Source organism: Corvus moneduloides, chromosome 5, assembly GCF_009650955.1.
Source record: "Corvus moneduloides isolate bCorMon1 chromosome 5, bCorMon1.pri, whole genome shotgun sequence".
Taxonomy (NCBI): Eukaryota; Metazoa; Chordata; class Aves; order Passeriformes; family Corvidae; genus Corvus; species Corvus moneduloides.
This window is the reverse complement of record NC_045480.1, coordinates 29,024,631-29,051,712: the sequence shown is the minus strand read 5'-3', so window position 1 is coordinate 29,051,712 and position 27,082 is coordinate 29,024,631. Positions and strand designations below refer to the sequence as shown.

Here is a 27,082-nt window from a genome sequence, read left to right as displayed (position 1 = left end):
TGCAAAATATTTAAATATTTAAAAAATTGAAAACATTTTATTGTATTTAAAATATTGTAGCAATTAGAGTGGTGCCTCTGTTGAGCACTTCTTACAGATCTACTGTGAGATATTGTAGGTATATTTTTTGGTTTACTCAGAATTCAAGTCTCAGAACAAAAGAAACCTTCTGCTGTTGAAATATGGCAATTAATTCAAGAATATTTAGTAATCAGCTATAGTTATCCCAGACAGTTTCCTTGACTTTATTTTGATAGAAGATAAATGCATTATCTGTTTTACACATTTTTATTCAGTTATTTCACCTTTGCTGGAGGTTCTCTGTCGGTAAGACTTTCACTCCGTAGTTCTAGGCTATTTGCATTACACAATGACCAGTAAACCATCTTCAGAGAAGGAAAGTAAAATTTATGTAAGTGGATGACAAAAATACTGGCATTGAATAAATCAGTAAACAAGGATGATTGTTCAGGGAGTGAAAGAAAGAAGGCTGATTTCAAACGCCTAAGAACACAGGGAAGTTATTTCTGCCTATTAAATGTGAATTGAGTGGTATAAATAACTTTTATGTGTTCAGTCCTTGTAGGTGAGAGTTAAGAGAAATGCTGATTTTATAGTGCTGTTCCCTACATATAAATTTCTTGAGTTTTCTATTACTTTAACAAAGAACAAAAATCCCAATTATTTATTTTTTTGTGGTTTTCTCCCCCCTCATTTTCTTTCAAGAAATGCATTTTAAATTGATTATGTAAAGAACTGTCTTTTTTTTCAAATAACTTCAGTGAATGTTTACCAGAATTCTGTTTTTTTAATTGAAGAGGAGTTTGTCATGAAAAATCTTGGTCATCTAACGAAAACTGTGGAATTATCAAATTCAACTTGGACCTAGTAATATAAATCAAAATTCAATAGAGAAGCAATTCTGTTTTGGAACATTGTTACCCGTTTTCTTTGCCTGGATTTTAAATGCCTAGTAGGAGATACCTTAGCATCCACTACTAACACTCAACCCAAAGCGCATTCCATGAGAATAAAATTATTCAATGAGAAAGATCTGATGGAAGGAAACTCTGAAACTGTCAGATATCTAGATTGAGCTAGCAACTTGAGGCAATTGACTGTTATTTCAAAACTTCTAACAGCTTGGCATGTCAATTTAAGTAATCAAAATAACCACAGTGTAAAATACAGCATATATTTCTCTACCGTGTTTTTGTCACACAAATTTATGATATTATTTCCATTCTCTGTAAAATAACTGTTCTCCAAAATATGGAGATAAACATTCAGGCAAACCATTGCTGAAAAATTTGGATCTGTAAGTGTTTCAGATTTGTATGTGAAATTCTTCTACTGGTAAGCAGAAATCCAGAGTTTCACAGGATGTTCGTCCAGATTTTGATATAGAAATGAAAATGTAAACATGAAGAAACATCTGTACTCATTAATAATGGATTTGATCAGAGGCTTTGGCCTAAAAGTGTCAATTTGTGGTTATATATGTCAATGTGTTTTTATTTTCCAAAGTAATTGTACTGTATTTTATTTATGTATTTTAGGCACAGAAGGGGCAGTGTTTGGGCACTCTGTGGAGACACCCCATATCAGAGCAGAACCTTCCCAAGACCTCAAGTAGGTGTTCAAAGAATTGTTTTAAAATCAAACATTCTCAACAAAAGTTGTCTGGATTAAAAGAAGAATATCTGTGTAGTAATATATATACTGCCTATTTAATGACTCATAGATATCCAAAACACTGGAAGACTCCAGTTTGTTCTAGCTAGTCAAAAAAACCCCACAAAGTTCTATCACATGAAATGTAAAATACAGTGCTTTTTTATATATGACCTGTCTCCCCTAGTAGAACTCTTGAGAAATATGTTTTCCCTAGAGACTGGAATATTCAGGTGATTTTAAGGTCCAATGTGTACAGTATTGTTCAATAGCATCAGACCAGGTGTTTGATTTTTTATGAGCTGTTACAGAATATATAAAAGTCAAGTTAAAGTAAACAGTCCCAGATTTTTACATTTAGTGGTGTTTCTGGGTTGTTGGGTTTTTTTTTTGAATACTACGCACACATTTTTCAAAAATTCATTACCAAGTGAGGCTCCATTTCTAAATGAAAAAAATCCAAAGTTTTCTGTACATAGTGGAAAAAGTGGAGAAATCAGTAGATAGTAGAAGATCAAGTTTAAAATTTACTAAGGCATCTGTAGATTGAGAAAGAAAACTTAGAAAAGTTTAAAGTGAAAGCTTTTCTTTGAAGTGCATGTATGTGCACTGCTAAGTACTAATCTGTGATTTATATGGATGAGTAATGAGAATCACAAAAAATCAAAGGTCCTTCCTTGTATTCCTCCCAGCAGAACTGGTGAGAAACAGCACAGACTTTGATTCAATTCTACTATGATTTTTTGAACATTATATAACTATCCCTTTACCTGCCCAGAAGTGTTTATGATTAATTGCTACAGAATAGCATAGTTAAATGCTCTTCCTTACATTTGCAAAGGCATTTAGGATCATTGGCCAATAATGATGTGGAAACCATTTGCAGGAAGCTGTCCATGTGGACAAGTTTGACCATTGTATGTGGAGTGTGCGAAGTAAATGATTGTGTTTGATTATTTACACTAAACATTTTAAAGTAATGTATGGCTCTGGGGTCTTCCAGAGGATCATGATCACTGGATTTCTGTCTTAAAAATCTCTATCCACTTCCATGACTCCTGTCAGTCCTTTGTGAAAAATAATTATAAAGGCATTTATTAGCAACAATCACCAAGGTCATATCGTCTCTAATCAGAGGAGGTTCAGCAGAAATCAAAGTAGAAGCATAACAAGCTTTTCTTTTTCCAGGGGACCAAATATTTGGGTTAAAGGCTGGAATTTGTTCCACTCAAAAGAACATGGAAACACTGCTTTCTCTACTTCTTTTTAATCATTAAATAATATCAACAGAGTGAAAATGTGTGTAAAACAGATTATCCTGTGCCTTCAGGATTAATTTAAGTAAGGTTAAAATCATCTCATGTTGCTTCTGGAATTTACACATGGGACATTGACCCCTCCAGTCTTTTGTCTTAATTCATTGCCATGATTCCTATTGTTGCTTAATGTTTTCAACTCCACTGTTCCTTCAGTTCATTTTTCCAAGATGGGCTTAAAGTAGTAAGCATTTGGCATTCAACTTTCTGCCCTCTCATTAATAATTAATTTAACTCATACTTTTTATTAATAAAATTGAAGAAATAGAAAACCTTGGAGTTTGGTCAAGCAACCTTAGCTTACCTGTAAGTGATTTATTCTTAATGTATTCAGTCCATATTGTGTTTTGCAAGTTTTTGTATTCACGTGCTCCACTCTATTATTTGGGATTCTATCATATTCTTTTTTAAAACTCTCAAGTCAATTTAACAACTGAAATTTCCTTATAATAATTGTCATTATTACTTTTTAATGTTTTCAAATAAACTTACCCAATGTGTTCAATAATGGCAGTCAGAAAAGTATTTTTCCAAGTGTTGCATCCCTGTGTCTTTGGATGGTTAAAGTTGATGGTAAGTAAGGGGAGAGTAGAAAATTTGTTGAATTAACATTTTTCATTTTTTTCAGTGGACAGACTTGAATGCAATTTGACAGCAAGTTGCAGTGCTTAAGTGCAAATATATTAGGCTATGATAGTTATTGTATACAGGGCTGAAAGATAATAGAATATACATTAGATCATTAATTAAAGCATAAATTATCCCATATTTTTCATGTTGGAATATATATTTTTGGTCAATCAGTAAACCTCAGGCATGATACTTTTTTTTCTTTTTCCCCAAAATAAAATATGCCGGACACCTATTCATAGCCTTGTATATGTAAAACGACTGACTACTGAATTTAAAAAATGGAGCAATGACCTCCTTGATTACTCTGAGTGAAACATAACTAGAAAATTTTGTCTAAGAATTTGATAACCACAAGGATCATATTACTTCCTGGGATTTTAGTTTAATCTATTGTAGACAGGGAGACAAAAAGGGAAAGTCAGATTCACATTACCTCCACATATCTAAACCTTGCCTCAGACACTCTTAGTTCTATAGCCAGATTTTGAGGTTTTCATATAGAGAAGCTCCCCTGATATTTACTGTTAAAATTTTGTTGTGCAAAAATAAACCTTAGTTGAGTTCTTATGTAATTCATTCCTATGTGTCCAACCACTTTGGTCATATCTTTCTCCTCTCTTGCATTTTCAAATAATAGCTAGAAAGGTTTGGCTTTCAGACAGTGTTGTTATATGTCCTTTGTGAAAGCTTTTGTATCAAATCCCAAAAACTAATTAAAGATGGCTTTCATTAGTTGGGATAAGTAGCATAAAAGAATCATGCATTAGAATCAGGAAAATGAATTATATCTTAATAATTTAATCTTCCTATTTCTCTCGCTACTGTTTCTCACAGGAACACAGTTAGGAAAACTAAACTGCCAATATATTCCCCAATTACTGGTTTTAGGCCAACAGTGCATTAAAACATGGTGCACTAATAGGCAATATCCATGCACAAAATAGACAGTAGTTAGATGCAGATAAATTTGCTCTCAATAACCTTCATCCTGTATAAGGGGATGAATTAATTTTTTGTTGTCCTCTGGAGATAAATGCAAGATAAATTTAATTTTTTTTTCTCTTCTATGTCATGCCTTGCACACCACTACCAGTTAATCCTGCAAGCTAATGCTGGGCATAATGACATGAAAATTGCTCAAGTGGCAAGGAACCACACAAGATAGTTGGATCCTACTTTATCTCTAATAAGAATTCAAAATACATGTATCTTACACAGGAGGTCTGGTTCACTCAGAGTTGTCTGATGGTTTGTAAGAGACACCTTTTGTGACATTTAAGGGGTGGTTTACTAATAGGCAAAAATATCTATTCTGTAAAAGCCTGGAGCCAGAGAACACATCAGAAATTTTGACCTTAGCCTGTTAGTCAACTGAGCAGGGTGAGAGTGACAAAATCACCTTGACTCTGTTCATCTATTTTTAGCCAGAAATCAAATAATAAACAAAACCTCATCAAAAGGTAGAAGATGCAGCAGAGTAAATAAACTCCTCTTCCTTACTATAATGTTTTAATGATATCAGATTCTAGTTACTTTCAGTGTCCTTTTTTAATAAAATAGAAATAATCATTATTTTTGTTTTTCATAATTTGGGTTAGTTATTTCATTGTTTGGGCATGTGTATTGACCAAAACTTGTTTGCTTAGTCTTATGACTAGCTGTTGAAAATACTATTTTTTTTAACATGTTCATACAAAAATATGTATGAGTATAGTAAAATTCAAAAAATTTCCAAAAGTTAAGCTTCTCTTTTTAAATATATATGTGCTTATATATATATGTATACACACACGTATATATGTATATAAAACAATTTAAAAATACATTGACGTAAACAGAGAAGAAAGCCAGTAATGAAAGGTTGTAGTTGCTGTGCAGATAGGACAGAGTAGAAACAAAAGGTAGATGTGTATGGCTCTTAAACAGAAAGAATAATTTGCTTTAGTGTTCAGTGATGATGATTATATTTGACATTGGAAAGGGAAAAGGTAGGAACCAAGATATGAAGGATAAAAATATTACTATCGCAAGAGATAGAAAAATCTCTGGAGCCTCTCTTTAGCCTCCAGGCTAAACTACCCCAGCTCCCTCAGCCACTCCTATGTCTTACACTGTAGACCCTTCCCAGCTCTGTTGCCCTTCTCTGGACACGCTCCAGCACCTCAACGTCTTTCTTACAGTGAAGGACCCGGAACTGGACACAGGATTCAAACTGTGGCCTCACCAGTGCTGAGTACAGGTGACAATCACTGCCCTGGTCACACTATTGCTGATCCAGGCCAGGATGCCACTGGCCTTCTTGGCCACCTGGGCACACACTGGCTCATGTTCAGCTGCTGTCAACCAGCACCCGCAGGTCCTTTTCTGTTGGGCTTTATGATGATGCCATGTCATGGCTCCAGGAACCCACAGATGGGCTCCAAGCATAGCTGTGTCAGGCTACACAGGATTATGAGAGTAAATATATTACTCTATCAACCTCATCTGAAAACCCATATAAAGCTCATAGGAGTAGAAAGCATTTGCACAGTGCTGAGTTAATGAAAGGCATGGCAACTTTACACTGCAATTAGTGTGAAGGCAGCCGAGGATCTTTGTTTACATGAAGCTCCCTCAGGTCTAACAGCAGGCATGACCAGTGCTCAGAGTACCACAGGAAGATATTCAAGGTTTCAGGAGGTGCCCTCGGCTCCTGCAAGGCTTGTTTCTACTGTGGTTGCTCTTCAACTGCTTCCAGATCCAAGCTGCTACTTAAATAATTCTAATTTCACATAGGTCCAGCCTAGGACTAGGTACAACAGCCCACAATTTGTTCAAGCTCTTTGTTTTCACAGATACTGCAGGTAGAAGTGTTTCACTCTCTTTTTAAATGGAAGTTGAACAACAGTCCTTAATGCTCAGGAGATGACATTAGAGATACTAGAACTCATTTCTGATGTGCTTTGGACTCTAAACCAAACACAGTCTTGTTTCACCATACCTGCATACTCCATTTTGCTGTAGATTTTCTGATGAAACATGATTTGATATACTACTTAGAGTCCATAAAATTTGTACTGTACGACATTAAGTAATGTTGCTGTAACACAGTATTTTCATTTCACGTCTTTCTTTTGATTCTAAGTGAACAGGCTTACTAACGCATTACTAAAAAGGGCTGCTTTTATTTTTTTTTTCCATCTGAGCAATATTTAGTTTTTTTAGTCTTTCCTTATACTAAATTTCTCCACGGAGATTTTTTCCTCACTCCACTGTTCCTTTTCTGCGAGTATCTTCATTTTCAGTGACACTGTTTAGCCACTTCCACAAGGAAACAAGGCTTCTTAATTTTGCTGTGTGTCTGTCTATTCTCTCATGTCCCTCATAGTTTGTGAAGCAGTTAGGCAGTTTCGTACATATTTAATAGAAAGGCAAAAGATCTTTATGTTTCTCTGCGTTTTCTGAAAGCCAGTGTCCATCTAGAAACATGTCTTGGGGTGACTTTATGATGTGTGTCCCATATCACTGCCCTATGCCCAGAAATTAATTCTTGCTCCTTTCTATGCCTCTAAACTGAGCCTGAGAGGGGGAAGGAAAAACTGAGCAAAACTTTTTCAAAGCAGTTTGCAGCTTGTTCAAGGTCACACAGAGATAAAGACTTTTTTTCCCAGCTGCGGCCAGGGAGGGAGGAGGCACCCGGCTTGCTGCTCCCGGGTCAGTTTTTGGCCAGTTTCAGTTTCTTTTTTCTCCGGAGAGAGACTGAGAGTTGAACTTTTTTCCTTCCCTGGAATTTCGGATTTTCTCCCTTTTCTGCTGGACTGCTTCAACATCAGAGCACATCGGGAGGACTTTCCACTGAGTGCAGAGGGCCTGGCCCTGGGCCAAGTCCCAGCTCCAAGGAGACCAAAGGGAGGACTCCAACACTTTCCCAGGTTTTTCCTCCACAGCGAGAGATTGTATTATTTAGCATTATTTTCCTTTTCCCATGTGTTTGTTAAATAAATAGTTTTCATCTCCTTCACTTTCCTTCGAGGAAAATTTATTTTTCCCGAACCTGGTGGGGGAGGGGTGGTTGTGCCTTCCCTCAGAGGATATATTTCTAAATTTGGCCAAACCAGCACAAAACAGTAACTGAAAAGCTGCTCACAGTACTAGTATTTCCTGCTGTAACTTTACCCATTTGTATACACCTGGCTTCAGAATACCCTCAGCTTCTGAAACATCTTGCTTCATGGTCAGGTGAAGGTTGTACTCCACCAGCATGTGGAGTACACAGAATTTGTAGCAGTGTTGTGGTTGTGAGTGCAGAAGTATGGTTTGGGTTCTAAGCACCATGTCAGTGTCAGACAAAGGATCTGGAGCTCATAGAGACTGGATATAAGAACAAGGAGGCTCAGAAGTTACAGGGAGTACAAGAGTTTCTAAAACTATTAGTTCTGCAGTCCACCAAACTGCTCCCACTGCTTATAGCTACAATTATACAGAGAACTCCAAAGATAGCCTTTAGCCCTAGAGAAGAATGCATGATTTTACATGTCTTATCCTCAATTCACATTTTGTCATTTGCTGTATCTCAAGATGGAATTCACTTCCAAAAGAATTAGCAAACCTTTTTGACTTCTTCACTATCTACAACTCAATTTTGTATTGCAGAAAGTAAAAATAGCTCTCTAGATTTTTTGGACATGGTGGTTGCCCTAAAAAAGTGACTGAAAGTAAACTCACCAAACCTTTTCTGATTTGTTTTTATAATTGGCTGATTTTTTGATTTTCTTCCTGGAATGTTTCAGTACAGTCCAAATATGGGACATTGGAAAGTATATTCCAAGCTCTCTGCTATGTTTAATCTGCAGAGTTTGAAGTAGACCTGTCAAAGGAATTTCAGGAGAATAATTTTGCATGAGATGGAGTTTTATCAAAATGTGGATCAAGCCATGTGACAGTTTGTCTCAGCTAAAATATATCTGTTTATATCAGCTTAAGACTTCTTAGAGGAACAATGTAGAAAGTATCATTAGACTATTTCATGTGGTCTGGACTGTAACTTCCTAATCACAGGAAGCTAATGGTTTTCAAAACTGAGACCCTTCAGACTCCCCCTGGCACTTTATCTTCAGATCTAACTCTTGACAAGCACTCGAGCATTTGCTGTGGGCATGTTGCGTCAATCTCTTTCTGACAAAACAGATTTCTATTTCAAGGAAATATATTCTGAAAGGCAACTCAGGTAATGGAGCTATTTCTGGAAAGAAGATAAACTTCATGTAAGGATGTGTAGCAGAAAGACAGGGCATGTGTAGGAAGGGATTCAAGCCAGAATAAAAATCAGGAAGATAATGGAAAGGGAAACATTTAGGGTAGAATGGGGTAGGTCTTAATTTGTCAGGACTGTGACAAATCCTTTTCCCATACCTTCTCTTAAACAGCTGTTTTGGATTGTCTCATATCCAGAAGTTTTACTCACAGCCTGGAAGTTTAGACTTTCAAGCATGTTTTGGTGTTTCTCCAAGAAATAAAAGCTCATGTTCTAAACCTTATATTTTTACTAATTTTCTTGATTTTCAAAGGTTTGAGTTTTAGTTAACTTAACAACTGCATGATTTTTTACTACCTGAGATGCCACTTTTGGTTTTGGTTTGTTTTCTTCTTAATATTATTTCTGGTTTTGACAGCTTCCTTGTCTTTAGCTTTTCTGGCTATGCCTTCACCCATGCTAAGAAACAATCATACAGTATGTTCTCTTTAACCTTCCTTATATCACCTGCTTATTTAGTCAAGCTCTTGTGTTAAATTGCTTTCTCCAGCCTTTCTCACTTTTTCTTGATGCTTCTTCATTCTTTCTATTCATTTAATAACAGTTCTGAAAAACTCTTTAATGATCTTTTATTCCTTACTTTTCCTCCTCAGTAAGAACTATTTTTTTAATGTTCTCAGAAGAGATCCTTTATTTCCTTATGTGGGAACTTGTTTTTCTGATTTATCATCTATGCCAAATAACATTAAAATATTCAGTTGTTTCAAATGTTGCTATGACAATGCAGACCTATTGGATTTAAACCTGTGGCATGTACAGGGCAATTAGAACTCATCTTTGAGGCCAGTGAAGTGATTTCTAGGTTAGTGAGAATTTTAGGAGTTATAATAAGGGCATGCTGACACATGCCAAAGTCAGTGACATGCAGAACATGGACATAACATGAAATGCAGTACTGAATGCCATTCTACTATTCTTATTTAAGTCATGAAAGTTTCCTCTTTGCTTAAGTTTATCATCCATGAGTTGAACAATTGGAAATTGGGAAAAAAAAAGGTTAATATTTTCTGGTTCAGGCCAACACTAATTTCATAAAACACTGATTTAACACTCTGTTACTTAAGAGCTGTGTGTGCTGTCACAAAACTGAGAGACAAATCACGCTCAAGATTAGGTTTTCACATAAATGAAAGTAAGTTTCATATGAACATATGAGAATTTTTCTTCTTAAAAAAGAAAAACTGATGATCAGTAAACAATATTAAGAATGCTGAGTCCTCCAAATTTACCCCTGCTTTTCAATAATAATATTAAAAAAAATAAGCATTTTGTTAAAAGCATCAGAATACAACAAGCTTCAGGAAATAAAATTATTCTGGCAATGATTCATATGCATCTTGAAGAGGTGCATATTTTGACACATGTAAATGTATCAAAATATTTTTTGCCACTTTTATATATATATGGTAAAATGTCCATGTATAAACTTGTAAATATTATCGGTAATAAGATTGGAATGATTGAATAATCATGTTATTTTCATATCATTCCCACTGTGATGTCAAATGTAGCTATTCAAGAATCCAATGTTTGAATAGTTACAATATCTTAATAAAAAGCTTTAAGATTTTTTTTCACCATGATCATAAAAGTCACTGGCTATTCCTTATGGTGCAACCTGACTTTCAAGAAATTGACTTAATGGAAAGCCTAATTCTATCTATCATCATGAGTGTTCATTGGACTTCTTTAAGGACCCTTGGTCTCACTGGAGGACTCTTGAAAATTCTTTTTTTTTTGAGCATCAGGACAGCTAACTGTTCCTTTCATAATAATAGAAATTGAAAGAATATATATTTCAAATTGTTTGAGGTTTCTGGAAAACAACATTTTCAAAATTATTTTGAAAAAAAATTTTTAATTCTAATTTGGAACAAAATCATTTCACTCGTGGGAGAGGAAAGTCCTGCATCCTCTGAGGTTTTGGGGTTGAGGGTACTTGTTTACAATCAAAAAGTAGGAAGAGGAATAGAGAGAGATTTGGTACACCCATTTGCCTTCCTTCTCTTTGTGTCTTACCCACCCACAGTCGCAGTCTGCCACAACTCTTGACCTACAGGTGGCAAGATCAATGTCACAATGATTTTAATTTATGGAAATCTACAAAAGGCTTACCAAGTAAATGTGTGGACTTTCTGTTGGTTTTATATTTGCAAAACTTTTTTTCCTAACAGGGTTCCCATGCTCACTGAAAAAAAGGCACAACAATATGTGTTGGCAAGACTATAATATATAAAAGTTAAATACTGGGAAGTGTGGAATTATTACTTGACCCCCAAATATAAAGATGTCAATAAAGAAGAAATTAGTGCCTGTTTTACTTGTGAGATCTCCAGCTGACATATTTTTAATCCACTGTTTCTAATACAAATTCTAAATCAGTAGAGGTATATATCAATTGTTTTACTAAGTAGCATGGGTTGGATATAGGGCTTAAATAGAAATGAAGCAAATAAATTATTCACTTCTGCACAGGGGAATCTTCTATTTCCTTCTATTTTAAGAAATACTTTCCACTAGCCAACAGAAAAAAATTAACATAGATAAATTATATCCCATGTGAATATAAGGGATATGAAGGAGGTAAATCTAAAACATTGCTAAAAACCCAAAAGGAAACCTTTTCTTTTTGGTTCATATTTTAAATTATTTTTCTCTAATACTATCTAGGTCAGCTTGTAAACAGAAAATACCAAATGAAGAAATAATATTTCTGCATTCCTGATGATAAATATTTTAATACCTTCAAAGGAACATATTCAATATATTTTAAAAGTTTCTTTTTTCTAGCCATAATTCTTTCATTATTTCAGCTCAAATTCATATGGCTTTGATCTTATGAAATTTATCTTTTTTCACAAATTAACCACTGATAATTAAAAAGAAAAAGCCCTTCTCTGCTGCGGATAGATCATCTTGCTTCATCACATACAACAAATTGACCAATTATATTATTTAAAAACTCTTTTTAAAAGTCTCTTTGTCTTTCCTACAGTTCTGTAGTTTCTGTCTAATAATAGCAGTAGTTACCATCTCCATCAGAGCAGTGTGTTGTTTGGGAAAGAAAAATTAATTCTATTAATAGGATTCACTCATAGATGTAAATGCCACTGTGACAGGCCATCAGTAAATCTGAAAGGAAAGCAGATTTCCACATGCTGTTATAATAATGCACTTTTCCTTAGAGGGATGAGCATTACAGTGTGGGGTGTTACAATGAGTTTATAGTAGAGATTAAAGGTATCAGAAACATGGTAAAGAAAAGATACTATAAAGAAGCTGCATATCAAACCTAATTTATCTCAAAACATTGAGGTAATAATCTATTTGTATAGACTTTTGCATTTGCAGTAGCATGCTGCAGTCACTTTTCAGATGCAGATCAGCCAAAGAATAACAGTAAGAAAAGTAAATGAGAACTGTAAAACAGATTTAAGCATTCAGTTTTACTAATAGATGGGTGGTGTTTTAAAACCTGCCCTGATGATCATCAGTTATTCCTTGACATTTCTACCACTTTATTTGATTTCAGAAGACTGCTAAGAAACTCTATTGTCTAAAAAAAAACCACCAAAAAATTAATCTCCATGGTGTGGAGAACTCTGATATCATCAACTTTTCAAGTTGAGAAATTAATTGCCCAAATATCTTGTTTTTAGACAAATTTAAAGCAATTTATGCTAATGTCCTTCTTGAAAAACTGTGATGAAGCTATACTAAACAACTCTAAGCTATACACTGTCAAAACTTTAATCTTCAAAGAAAACCATAGTTTCTTGATGGATGTTCCTAAACAGATTTTAATTGTCCACCTGCTGAAAAGTTTTAGTTAGCACTGAGGCATTTTGATGTGATGACATCAGAACTATTTGTGACTTTGCTAAGACACATGAATTCAATGCAATAAATGTAGCTAAGAACACTTTCAGCTCTATCATTATGAAATGGCAGCTGAAACCACAGAGTAATGTTAATATTCTTGGAAAGTAGGTTATAAATCAAAATGATATGCTGCTTAAAAATATGGAATCAAAGTATAAAATCATTTAACATTTATACCATTCAGTTTCCTTTTAAGATCAAGGTAAAGCCTCATTAAGGCTATGGAGTACTTTCAGAAACCTAATTTCTAAACTTTATAATTTACATCATTTATAAAATATTTTGGAAGTTCTTTTTCTGCTGTCCTGTAGCCATCAGAAGTTCACAAAGCGCTACCTGAAAACCACTTGTGTATGTTATTAAATAATTCATGATAATTAGATTCTTCCCCAGTACAAAGAACTGCAGAACTTCCTATCAACTTCTCCCTACAAAGCACCAAAAAAAGAGAAAGAAAATGGCCTAGCCGTAGCAGAGATATATATTTTTCTATTGCTCCTATCTATATGTATCCCATGTAGTTTTTTTTTTCTTTATATCAGTATCTACAAATAGTGTTTCCTCTATCTGGACACCTGCTTTTAATAGCTTTATTTTGTGTTGCTGAATAAATGCTTTGCTTTTTTTTTTTTTTTTTTTTTTTTTTTTTTCATTTCTTTTCTTCCTTTCCCTATTGAGTGTCAGTGACGTGTAACAAACAGAAATGTTTCACAGACACCATCTCAGTGACTTTCTTTGCATGCAAATGTGGTACTTTGCTTTTAAAATGATAATCCAGTACTATTCTGTGTACTTAAAAAATGCAATAGTTGAAATATTTTGAAATTCTCTTGTTCCATTGCTTGACAGATTTCATCTGGCTTTTTTGCACCAAATTCTTTGTCAAACTACTCTCTCCTTTATACATCTAGTACCTCATTATATTTTTGGATAGATATGACCCTAATACTTATAATTTGCTTAAGAGGGAAATACAGTGTTTTCTTCAAGCTACTCAGTCTAGACATTTTTATCATTAGCATATTTCATATTACAAAAAGCCTTTGTTCAGATAAAGTGGAACTGTGTCCTGCCATTATATTACTAAGTTATAAGTAGATAAAAAATTTTGTCTCCCTCCATTATAGTACTATGCAATATGTTTGCAACTGAACACAATCAGAACCTGAGTTACTGTTTCCAGTGTTCATCCTGTCATTTTCCCTATTCAGCATGTGAGCATGTTTTCTACAAATCTTTGCATTAGTATTTCCCCTTCAAGAGAAATCTCTACAGTACTATGAGAAAGCACAGCTAAGAAATTATCATAGTTCTGCATCAAGGCTGATGGAGCTTGAGTATAAGGAAGAGAGAAGTGGAAAGACTGACACTAGAACAAGGATTGGTTTGAACAGAGATACCAAGGAGCAGTGATGTGTGTCTTAACCCCGCTATAACAGGGTTATATGAGCATGATGGGTATTTTGGAGAACAGAAAAACCATACAATGCCCCAAATAATAGCAACATAACAGATTTTCTTATCCTCTCTTCATACATGAAGCTGCTAAACATACCGAAAACATGAATGAGTCTTTCAAGGCAAAGTCATTCTACCCAGTTTCACATAATTGAAAATATTTAAAGGTTTTGTTTTCTCTTTATTTAGTTAAACATTTGCCATCAGTCACTAAGAAGACTTTAGTACTAAATTGTCATTACAGAAGCGTTAACGGAGATTTGCAGATTCTTAAGCACCTATATTTCAGTATTAGTACAGTTGGATGCATTAAGTGCTAGTGCCAGAAAGCATCACTAAGCAGATAAGTTTATATCAATATATTCTTAAAAGCTTAACTTTTTTCTTTCTCTGTGCCATAGAAGTCAGTCATGGAATCACACTTATAATCCAGTTTTCCTTTGTTACCTCTCACAGTATGTTAATATCTACCTGCATCATGGGTTTTGAGGCTGGGAAGATTTTGGTGGTTGGATTCAGTGCATTTTTCCTCAGTGATTGTTTTTGTCTTTCAGACTTGAATCTCCTACTAGATCTTTGGTGATGGAAGCACCCAGGGGAGTGCAAGTCAATGCAGCTGCAGGAGACTTAAAGGCTACCTGTAGGAAAGAGCTGCACTTACAGTCCACAGAAGGGGAGGTAAGTTCAGCCAGCAGAGAAATGTTATACAGCTCTGCCCAGCATAACACAAACAGTGTGAGGAAGGTTTATTCGACAGCAAGGTAAACAACACAAAAACTGTTCTGCATTTGCCTTTGTTAAAGTAATTTTGGTTTAGTTTCTTCAGTTATTAATACTTATTTACTTTTTTACAAATATTTGAATCCATAAGTATCATTCACACTGAAAATAAACTTAGTTAAATTAATACAGATCAGAATTACTTGTAAATTAAGAGTCAAGGAAAAAGCTTCCATGGAACAGAGTCGGTTAAGTGATACTCATAAAAAATTGATTTGGATTAATCTGTAAAAATAAGACAGAGAAGTTTGGATTAATTTGGATTAATGTATCATTAAACCATGATTAAGAGGTTTAACACATTTGCTCTACCTGTGGTTTGAGTCCTTAAACTTTTACTATCTCTGTAAGAGAGATAGAGTACTTCAATTGTATGTTCATTCTCCTGTTTCATTAGCGTCTTGTTTCAGAGATCGGTGATCAGTGATTGGCATAAAACGACTTTGGTATAGATTCTTCACATGTAAACCTGTGTGAACTCATGAAAATGATTCAAAATTGGGTCACTTGTTGGGATGACAATCTATGTATTGTAAAAATGCATGAAAGAGTACTGGCAAAGGAGTCCTCTCATCTTCAGACCATAAAATGATATAACATTAAAAAAAAAGCAAAAAACTTGTTGAAGGCTACCAAGAGCTCTCAGATTTGTATTAGGCACTTTGGAGAAATTGACAGATTTTCAAATTGTTCTCAGAGGGACTTGCTACATTACAGCACTTTTGAAAATCCATAAGGTAAATATCTCATTGTGAATTGAGCTCTTTAGAAATTTTTTGCCTTTTGTGTTTGTATTTTGTATTTTCTACCAAATGTTTCCAGATATTTTACATACTATCCAAAATAAGCAAAACCAAATAAAACCAACATTCAGATCTGTGACAGATAGTCCCCTGCAATGCACACTCTGCATTACAATGCAGACAGGAACATTTTGGCCAATATACTGCATCAAAAGCCTATTTTGATAACATTTTTCTATTGATGCAAGTATCTGTCCAGCATAATTAAAGCACTATGTTTTCCTGATTCAGAGCCTCAAATATTTATATATCACATGCCCCACCTTATTTTTGAGTTTCTCCAAAAGTTATCTCTTCCCCCAGTGTCTCACCTTTACTTACCACCTGTTACTGTTTCCTAACATTACTGAGATAGAAGTAAAAAATCTAATCCTCTTTTAATAGTAAATATTGTCCTGCCTCACCACTGTCCTTTCTGTGGGTATTTTTGGGTCTAGAGCTTCTTGTACCCTGTCTTGTTTTCCCTTCATAAATCCCTACCTGGCCAAATCTATCATGCTTCCTACATTTATTAACCTAAATTTTGCAAATAGAATGTATTCCTTTGTTCTTTCCCTTCATGGTATTGCTAGAGGGTAAAAGTAAAACTTAAATTAAAATTAAAGTTAAAAAAAAAAAAAAGAAGCCAACAGAAAGACTGTTACCTTTCCTCAGCCTTCCACTATTCTTTAAGCAATGCTTCTTTCTATATTCTCTTTGTTTTGTATCATACACCTCTATGGGGATTCGTAAAATATTTTGTCTGTGGATCCATCAGGTTTTTTTCGCTATATCTACACTGTGAGTTCATTGCATGACTTCTCATTTTTCTTAAGTATTTATCTTATTGAAAAGGTAGTTTTGGGAATAATGTCCTTTGACCTCAGCTGGACTTTCAGAATGGGAACCCAAGAAAAGGTATAATGCCTATATTATGTATTATTCAGAATGGGAATTCAATTTTGTATTAAATGTTTTGTAGGAAAAAAAATGCCAGTGAAAAGCTGACTTTTCTGAACTTATTAAAAATCAGTATTTTCTCTATGTGCTAAGACTTTGCACATCTGTGACTTACTACAACGATGTTAGATTGATAATTATCAGAAAACTAACTACCAACCTTTGCCCACTCTTTCCCAATGAACTGTTCTATAAATATACATCTGACAAAGTTCAAAGTCTTGAATACTTGCAATTTCAGTACAATCTGAAATGAACTGTAGCTTAAATCCACAGAGAAATTATATCTTGACCAATTCTATCCTGAGGTCTGACCAATGCCTTTATAGTCTACTTTTTAATCTCTTACACTGGAGAGGGTTAGAGGAAAATGCAGAAACAATTTGGAAGGTATATGATAGGCTCCACAGCATTAGCTGTTGTGCAAAGTTCTGTGGCCACATTAGGGAATTGCTGGACTAATTACAGCCTGGTGTGAGGAACCAGGGTAAACATCTGATGGATTAAATATCTACACAACAAAATATTGATTGGTTTTCTTGCTTACAGACCAACAGATAAACCAGAGATTAGCAGACAGCATAAAAAACCCCCCATGTTTAAAGGGTTTATCATTATTCATTTTTAAGAAAACACATTCTAAAATGACAAAGTATCTGTATTAAAAATAACCTTCATTTTAGCCTAAGAATTATATGCCTTATCAGTCAGGTTTCTTCCACAAATAAATTAGTATTGTCTTTGTGAATTGGATCTGTGAACCATTTTCATGACAAGACAGTTTGAACTAGAAAGAAATGCAGGTTTTTTTGTATTACTTTCATTCTGGTAAACTAAATTTAATTTTTTAATGTTTGTAAGCTTTTCCAAAAACTCATCAAAGATATGTGAATTAGTATTTTCTTTCTCTAGCAAAGTTGTTGCCATATTATGACAGAAAATAGCACTGTGGCACCTGGAATCAACCAGTTATAGCCATGTTATATAGAGTTATGCATTTACTGACTATGAAAAATAGATTTTCCTTTTATTTAAGAATAACTTCAGAATATTTTTAAGAACATAAATGCGTTTATGAAATACTTTTCCTCTAGCTTTATTTCTATGCAGTATAATCTTTAGCCTCCCACATCACAAACCGAATGCCACTGCAAGCATCCTGAATTCTGCTGTTTGATATATTTTCTTTTTATTTACTGCAGTATTATAATAATCCTTTTAGCCCTATTGCACATTATAATGTGTGATCCCAGACGGAATACTGGGGGCTGTAATTTAGATTCAGATTCTGCTGCCCTTTCTAAAGCTCTTGAGCTGCACCCTTGTGAGTCGAGGCATCGGCAGAATCCTTTGATTCAATTAAAACTTGGCATTTAATTGTGAACTATGTATTCTACTATAAATAAACCATAGCCAATGGTTTAAAGCAGCAATCATTTACAAGGAATGTGAAATGTGAAGCTCCAGGCTTCAGCTGAATCCACTGGTTCACATAAGAAGAAAAAGAACACTTCTTGTCTCGAAATTCAGCACAATGACTGCTAGTTGACTACTGCTTTTTCACATAAAAGTGTAATGCAAAAGTATAGATCAATTTTGAATTCTGTAGATATTTTATTTTCCTAGATATAAAAATATTTGAATTGAACCTGGAACACATTATTATATAAAGACAGCAAGCTGAAAGGACTATTTGATGGTGTCCACTCTTTGGCCTAACAACTAATTGCAATAATTTTGACCATACAGAATCACAGAATGGGTCAGGTTGGAAGGGAACCACAATGGGTCATCTGGTTCCACTTCCCTGCTTAAGCAGGGTCATTCTAGAGCACAGGATTTTGTCCAGACGATTCATGGATATCTCCAGTAAGGCAGACTCCACAACTTTTCTGGGCAATCCGTTCCTGTGCTCAGTCACCCACACAGTAAAAAAGCTCCTTCTCATATTTAGGTTGGAACTTCCTGTGAAAGAGTTTCTGCCCACTGCCTCTTCTGCTATTGCTTGGCACCACTGAGAAGAGCCTGGATCCATCCTCTGACATCCTCCCTGCAGATACTTACAGACATTGATGAGGTCCCTTCTCAGCTGTCTCTTCTTGAGGCTGAACAGCCCCAGCTCCCTCAGCCTTTCCTCATAAGAGAGATGCTTCAATCCTTTAATCATCTTTGTTGCCCCCCACTGGACCTGCTCCAAGATCTCCATGTCCCTCTTGTCCAGAAGAGCCCAGAACTGGACACAGAACTCCTGATGTGCCTCACCAGGGCTGAGCAGTGGGGCAGGATCACCTCCTTTGACCTGCTGGCAATGCTCTTCCTAATGCAGCCTAAGGTCCCATTGGCCTTCTTGGCCACAATGACACTCTGCTGGCTCATGGACAGCGCGCTGTGCACAAGGACTCCCAGGTCCTTCCCTGTACAGCTGCTTTTCAGCAGGTCAATCCCCAGCCTGTGCTGGTGCATGGGATTACTCCTCCCCAGGTACAGGACCCTGTACTTGCCTTTGTTGAATTTCAGAATGTTTCTCTCTGCCTAACTCTGCAGCCTGTTGAGGCCCCTCTGAAGGGCTGCACAGCACTCTGGGGTACTGACTGCATCACTCTGAAATAGAAGGCTACTAAGTAGGCTCAGCTCTTAGGAATCTTGATCAGCTGCTATGTCTCTTTGCAAGGAGCTTCTATGTAGGTTAGGCTCTGCACTTTCATTGCATCCTGTTGACTGTCAAAAATGAAGTCAATAAAAGGAGAAAGATGTACAGAGGCTTCTCATTTTTACAAATGTATTTATATTAATCACCCTGTCTATGACCTTTTTCCTATTTACTTCTTTATGCCCTTGTATTTCCCTGTCAAATTACACTCTATCATGGCATCCTTTGTAGAGTATATTTTGTTGTTTCTGGCATAATATGGCTGATCTCTCATTATGGTAAGGCTTATAGCTGTCACACTAAAAATGAGCAATATTCTTTAACAGACAAAGTTTACTCAAAATCAGTGTGGCAGACAAGAGGTCAAGTTGATATTTACCATTTTAGCACACCAGATTTAATGAAGCATGCAGACAATGTTATTTTGTAGAGGCTAACAAATGCATATGGTACTAACATTTGATCTATAATCCTATCCAGTTCTAAATCCAGGAGATGCATTTAACACAGAGATTAATAATTAAGGGTTAAATATTAATATTTAATAAATCTGCAGAAATCTTCACTTGTAAGATCAAGTAACAGTACTATTTTAAAGCATTTGGTGGCATTTTTGTGGATGGTTTTTATGTTCTGAAACAGAAAACAAAAAAAGAAACAGGACATTTTAAATTAAGTAGGTATACTGAAATTGAATTACCTTGTTCTACAGGCTGCTTGCCATAACTAGGAGGAATGGCAGATCAAAGACAACAACATTTCATAGATTAGTTCAATTCAACCAAGTTGTGTTTGTCTGAGATTAAATGTATGCAAAAAAAAATTAAATGTTTGCATGCGTTAATTAAGTTCAACAGACAATAAGCAATGGCAGGCTATAGAGCTCAAAGATCCACAGTTTTTTCACCAAAAATTATCTAATACTTGTGCTGCATTTTGTTTTCAAAGCCTTTTTCATGGTATTAAGCAGTTGACTTGTTACTGTTGTCTGTGAAAAAAGAGATTAGTGAAAATGAAGCGAATTTTTCCTGTATTCTTTTAAATTATAGGTTTAAAAAATTCTATTAGTATGTTTTGACAGATACTTAAAATTGAATGCATATTATTTAAAAAAGAAAAAAAACCCTTTCATTTTCAAACCAGTTATTCACATGTAATTTAATTTATAGAAAAAAACAGTGTACTGTACCAGTCTACAATTAAAAATACAAAACTACAAAAGCAAAGCAGTTTAACTGAAAACACCCATATTTAAAATGTTTTTTTCGTGGCCAAATGTTCAAGACCCACACCATAAGGAATTTTATTAGAATGGTAAAAATGGCAATGAATAATTTATTATATAATTTTTTTTAATTAGTATTGCCTTTTAATCTAATGATTATTTGAATGGTAATTAAGTTTTTTTACTCTGTAGTTTTAGCACAAATATTCCAAGTACATTTTCTTTTCTGGACTGTGTACATAAATCACAAAGAAGTCACATCTTTCCAAGACTGAATGAATTTGCAAAGACTGAAAATTATTTCCATAATAGAAAGAATAAATACATCAGAAAGTTTTTTGCTTCAGTAGACACCCATATACTGTAGTGTGGTTATAACTCAGAAGTTCCAAGATGTACTCTTGTGTATTAAATTTACAAAAATTCCTACTTAAGATGAAACCTTACCCTCACAAAGACCTCTTTGGTACTGACAAGTCAAAACATAAATTCTTCCATTCAAGAACGAACTGTACACTTCACTAATGTACAGTGTTATTTTCAACATATAGATATGTTATTTTTCAAATCTTTCTCAGATGTCAGTAGTTGCAGTCATAAAATGAAGATGAGAATGGAAACAATACTGCCAGGGTGGCTCTGCTCAGGTGTACCAGGTATAATCTTTAGAAAGAGAGCATTCACCACACCAGGCCACTCTTAGGCCTGCAGGTCTCATTTGTCTTGTGGTCAGTTGATCCTAGTACTGTAGAGAATACATTTTCAATATGCAGTTTGGACCAGGTATGTTGGTCTTCTCTGAATATTTAGTATATTCAGTTTCATCTCAGTCATTGCATTAATTTCACTCTTAACTGTTCCTCAAAACTATTAATCATTACGACCAATATGGTTCCAGATATTGTGCCACCATATGTTTAAATTTTCCAGTATATACACTATCAAGTTAATATTTTAATTTTTCATTATGACTTTTTGTTCCTTTTTCTCAGCACTATCATATAGATTTAATGAAAGCCACAGATAAGTGTTAGAACAAATGGTCCATGAAAACTAAAGTACTTCAATTTATCCTATAGATCATCTCAACCTTGAATATTGAAACACATCTGCATCTGAAAATTGTATAGCTGACTCTAGTGACCTAACCTATATAATCCTCTTTGTGGGATGCTTCTGATAGCATATGCAGAAGAGCAAAAAGCCTAAGAAAAATCCTTGCATTCCTGTAATTCAGATTAATTGAATATTTAAGGGAATCCAAAAGGTTTATTTAGTGAGACATCACTACAATGTCATCTCAAACTGGTTAACACCCACCTATCAGATTGCCTTCTTTTCTTTCACATTTCCTCCAGTTTCCTGCCCTTTCTTATCTACATTAGACTTGAAATATGCCTTTGCAGCTGTATAGAATTGCTCGTTTAATCAAAGAGTACATGGATACAGAAAATTCTTCAATGTCTATAAATCCCAACTTTTTCATTTAGCTGTATCAACTTAAACTGTCATTTGCTCTCTTGAGAGGACTTAGTCAAAGACTCATTGGAGAATTTTATACATGACAGGTTCATATCTCTGCATTAAAGACCTTGTACAAATATTTGATTTTTTACCTCATGCCTGTATCTTTCCCACTGAAAGTTTGCTCCTTCAATTTAGTTCATTGTTTTGTAGGTAATCGATATATTCTGGCTTGCCTTCCTCTCCCTTTCCCTCTCAATGTTCAGATTAGTAATACAGTCTGATGAGCAGGTGAATGACAGATCTTCATTAGCAAAAAATGTATGTAAAAAGAGTACCATTTTTCCATTCCTATCACATGCACTACAGGCTGATTCAGCTTGATACTTTAATTAGTCAGAAATCAGATCTACTTTTAAACATTGTAGAACTAATTTATTTTTCTCTGTACTAAGATGCATGAGACCAAGCAATGATCTGGGATTTCCAAACCTTAAGTATTTAGAGAGAATGATGCTGCTCAGGACTCTGCTCTCCATGAAATAACATTTCTTTGAGTAGCTGCTGCCTTTTCCATTTTGCAATCTGTCAATCAGTCTCCTACAATGTTTCAAGAATGGATGAAGGCTTTGGTTTTATTTGTGCCTATTTATCTGCTGAGGTGCGAGGCTCTCAGAATGGGTATGACTGGCCAGCATTGCCTTGATGCATGTGAAGTATTAAATGGCTTCTCTCATACCTCTCACAGGAAAACAGATTAGAGAAAGACTGTGTACACAGGCACTTCCATTAACTACTGTCATCTAGCAACAGTGCTCCCTAGAATCATCATACTGTTTAATTTTTTGTTTTGTCACTTCTTCCCTTCTCTTTAAACAAACACCTGATATCATCAGGCATAAAACAGTAAGTAGTTTAAGTTTTGCTGGTCTTGGAGGAGTTTTAGCCATGAATTTCACTTTTTAGCAGATCAGAGGACAGGAAATGGATATCCTCAAATATGCATTATGTTCTCTGAAATTCCTAATTAATTGGGCTACTCTGGTGGTATATTTGGATTCCTGCTTAACTAAGAGATAGCAATGTTGCATCTCTAAATTTCGTCTTTCATTTATAACCTTGACAGCATATGTACAAAGTAGGTTTTAATACTGGCTTTAAACCAGCTTTATTAATCCTCTTCATCTCAGGCTTCACCAGGGAATAGCTATAGGAACGTGATTAAATTGGACTCACCACAGCAGATATCACCCTCTCAAGAAACCAGTTCAATTTTCTCAGACACCATACCCTAGTATCCACACTGCTCACCAGATGTTCTAGAATGCATGCTGGGACAGGACTTGATAGCTAACACTCAGGATTAGGATACCAGCTAAACCTGGATTGTTCTACATCACAGTGTGAAGTTTGTAAGTATCAGTGGAAAAGTCTGCACAGCTATGCTTATAAAGATTATTTCATTTAGTGAGCAAAATAACTGAGCTACATTGTATTGTAATGCACATCAGAGTAAGGTGCTCTGAATTAAAGTCTTGGAGCAGTATGAGGAGATATACTTACAGCTTTTTACCGGCTAGGCTCATAGTTCAATGCCTTAGAAAGCCTCGGGCAGCCTAGAGAGGTAGCATGGGCAATCCAGCATTTCAGTAGCTCTAAAAGCAGTAAATCGCAGCTGCAAAACTGATATCACCAGCAGAAGCAAAGAGGGAGAAATATAGCTTTTGGTTTGCCTAATTCTTGCAATTAGAAGCTTTCAAATAGAAACAGACAACAAGATGTTCGCAGCAAGGGTTGCAAAGCCAAAGAGGGCGGGCCCCCTCTTGGTCCTTTCTTTTATTCGGAGAAGGGGAAAAAGGAGGACTGGGGGCGGACCTGGGGTGACCGGCCAATCAGACACTGCTAAAGAGTTGGAGTTACATTTGGTTTTGCCTGCACTTGGAACAAAGTGGTTCAGAGCACGTGGCAGAGACAAGTGTCGTGGGGAGGAGGAAGGGAAGCTCGGAACAGGCAGCAACAGCAGTACACTACAGAACATCTGCAAAAAGGTTGCAGAAGTGTAGCTCTCCTGATGTAAACAAACAGAAAAAATTTGTGAGCTCATAGAAAATAATATAATAAAATTTATGAGATTTAACTCCAGCAGATCTCTGACACATAGGCCCTCTTAATTTTTGAGTTAATTCTTGTTTGAATTGAAACATGTCTTTTAGAACCCATTTAATTTTGTTTTACAGATTTCTCATGATCCTTCCCCATCATCACTGCAATTAAGCTGTTAAAATGGCCAGTCACACAATCTATCAATAGTATAAAGAGCTCATCTTGTATTTTTTTGCATTGCCTTACACGTATGTCTTCTACATTGAAGTGCATTTTATTATTGCATATATAATATTCTAATGTATCCAGCTTCCTTTTTTTTTTTTTAATAAAAGCAAAGAAATAGTCTTTTTCTTATCTTCTATGGTATTCCAAGTATATCAAGGTGTGCTGGTTTTGGCTGGGATAGTTTTTATTTTCTTCACAGTGGCTGGCATGGGGCTGTATATTAGATTTGTGCTGAACACAAGGTTGATAATATAGAGATGATTTTGTTATTGCTGAGCAGGGCTTTGTTGCAGTGGGGATTTCTGCAATATGTATAGACAGCGAGGCCTGTGGAAAGAAATAGGGACCGATTCATGATAGATGTTTCAGAGATCTTTATTCTTCAGCCACGTGGCCGGGGGACTGCCGAAGAACTGAGCAATCACGGGACAACCAGGGTACTCCCCGGGCAGGGGAACACCAAACAACCAATGGGGAACGGGATTCACCAGGGAGCAGGGAAACCCCATAGGCCGTGCCTCTACTCCAGGGTCCCCTCCCCCCAGACCCCAGGCCATGGGGGAGGAACCCCAACAGGGCTTAACACAGACCCAAGGACTTTTGCTCTTCCTGCTGCCATGCTGGGGAGGAGACTGGGCGTGCATGGGAAGCTGGGAGGTGACACAGTCAGGACGGGTGACCTCAACTGACCAAAGGGACATTCCATACTGTATGACATCAGGCTCAGTATGTAAAGCTCCTGGGGAGAGAAGGAATAAGGGGAAGGGCCTTTGGAGTGATGGCGTTCGTCTTCCCAAGTCACCATCATATGTGATGGGGCCCTACTCTCCTGGGTTTGGCTGAACACCTGCCTGCCCATGGGAAGCAGTGAATTAATTCCTTAGTTTGCTTTGCTTGTGTGCATGGCTTTCCCTATTAAGCTGTCTTTATCCCAACCCATGAGTTTTCCAGCTTATACCCTTCCAATCCTCTCCCTGATCTTTCTGGTGGGGGAGAGAATGAGTGGCTGTGTGGTATATGGCTGCTGCCTGGGGTTAAACCATGACACAATGATTACCGAAAGTCAGCATTAAAAGTCCAAAAGGCCACTCAGATTTTTTTTTTTAGCTCTATTTGTTAAAAGTTATCGAGAACTGCTGATTAAAAGTATATGACATTACTGGCTCCAGTTTAATATCCTGTTGAATTACTGTTGAAATTGAAAGTATTTTATCACAGTCATGTTCTGACATCAATTTTGGATCTTTCTCCAAGTACAGAACTATGCTGAGCACTATTTAGTACAAAAGATATACTTACACAGACCTTGCATTGTAAAATGCTACTGGATTTTTATTCAATGCTACTGATAAATCTACTGTTACTAATTTAATAATGGACCTGTTACCCTTTGTTTTTTCTTGATATGAGAAGTGAAAGAATACTTTTAATTACTTGTCACTCCATTCATTATTATATCCTTTGTTTCCTTCCCACATTTTACCAGTTCCTCGTTTCTAGTTTGTTATTAAACTCTTTTTCCCCCAATCTGTTATTTTGTTTTCTTTTTATATTTGCCATAGTTACTTTCACATTTACTCCTAGCTGAGCATTTTAATATATGTAATCTTTTTTTTTTTCCAGTTGTAATTCTAGCAGAACATTATTAAATTGTTCCCAACACCATCCACATTTCTTGCATAAAAACTATTTCTTCAGGGGTTATGACTACTAATATTCTCAGGTCTGCGATACTGGACTTTCCAAGCAACACTGTGGGTTTGTGTGTCTAAATACATCATTCCTTTGTCATAGAAGTTACAGAACAAAGATACTAATTTGCTGCATTTTAGTTTTGTGATCACTTTTTCTTTCAGTCACAATGTAAACTAAAGCAGGCATTGTGACCTGCAGAAGCCACCTTTGCCTCTGAGATTCTCCCTTTCTGCCCTTTTTAGTGAGTATTTCCTCCCATAACAGTAATTGCTGTGGAAGCTGGAGAACTTAGAGTGATGGGGAGTTGTAGTGTTTGGGGCTACCTTCAGACTATAATTACCTTCAATAATTCCAGTCATTTACAATGCTTCTGCTGTGGATGGAAACATGACTATGCATCAATCCTTGTATGAAATTTTATCCAGCCACTTTATTTTTTTCCCAGCCTGCTATTCCTCACATCTCTACAGCAGGAGCTCAGTAGTGCTTCTCCACTGCTTGGCTGCCATATACCACTGATTTTATCGTAAAATAATACTTGCCTCCTGTAGAAAAAAACCCAATACTTTCCATATGTCTTCAGGTTCTTTACATATATTGTGAACATTGTGGTATAGCAATGTCAAGTTGGCTTCATTGATTTTAGATGCCATACAAAAAGCACTAGCAAGTATTTAAGGAACTCACCTTCTCCTAGGCTTCATACTGTTACCTCCAGAGCTTAAAGCCATTTTGATTTGTAACCTGTCTTCTAGAAATTCTTAGTCTGCTCCTGAGATAATGACTGATCTTACTTTGGCTCTTATTTATTCTTTCTATAAATAAAAAATACATTCTAAGCAGCTGGACACTCATCTGTTTGTGTCAGTGGAAGACATGCTGTTTTCTGCAAATGTAAGAGTAAATATCGCAGAACTCAACAGAAATTCATGAATGTTA

The 27,082-nt window shown here is 35.7% G+C and overlaps 1 protein-coding gene across 3 annotated transcripts in view; it reads left to right on the top strand.

Annotated features, from left to right (window-relative positions):
• SGCZ (sarcoglycan zeta) overlaps positions 1-27,082 on the top strand; it is a 420,887-nt gene that overhangs the window by 382,758 nt on the left and 11,047 nt on the right. For all 3 annotated transcript variants that reach the window (XR_004240334.1, XM_032109901.1, XM_032109902.1), the window contains exons 6-7: positions 1,560-1,632; positions 14,811-14,934. Coding sequence is in view for 2 of the 3 variants with exons in the window: in XM_032109901.1 (XP_031965792.1) it covers positions 1,560-1,632; positions 14,811-14,934 (197 nt within the window). In the remaining variant the exon portion in view is untranslated. The remainder of the gene's footprint in view (positions 1-1,559; positions 1,633-14,810; positions 14,935-27,082) is intronic.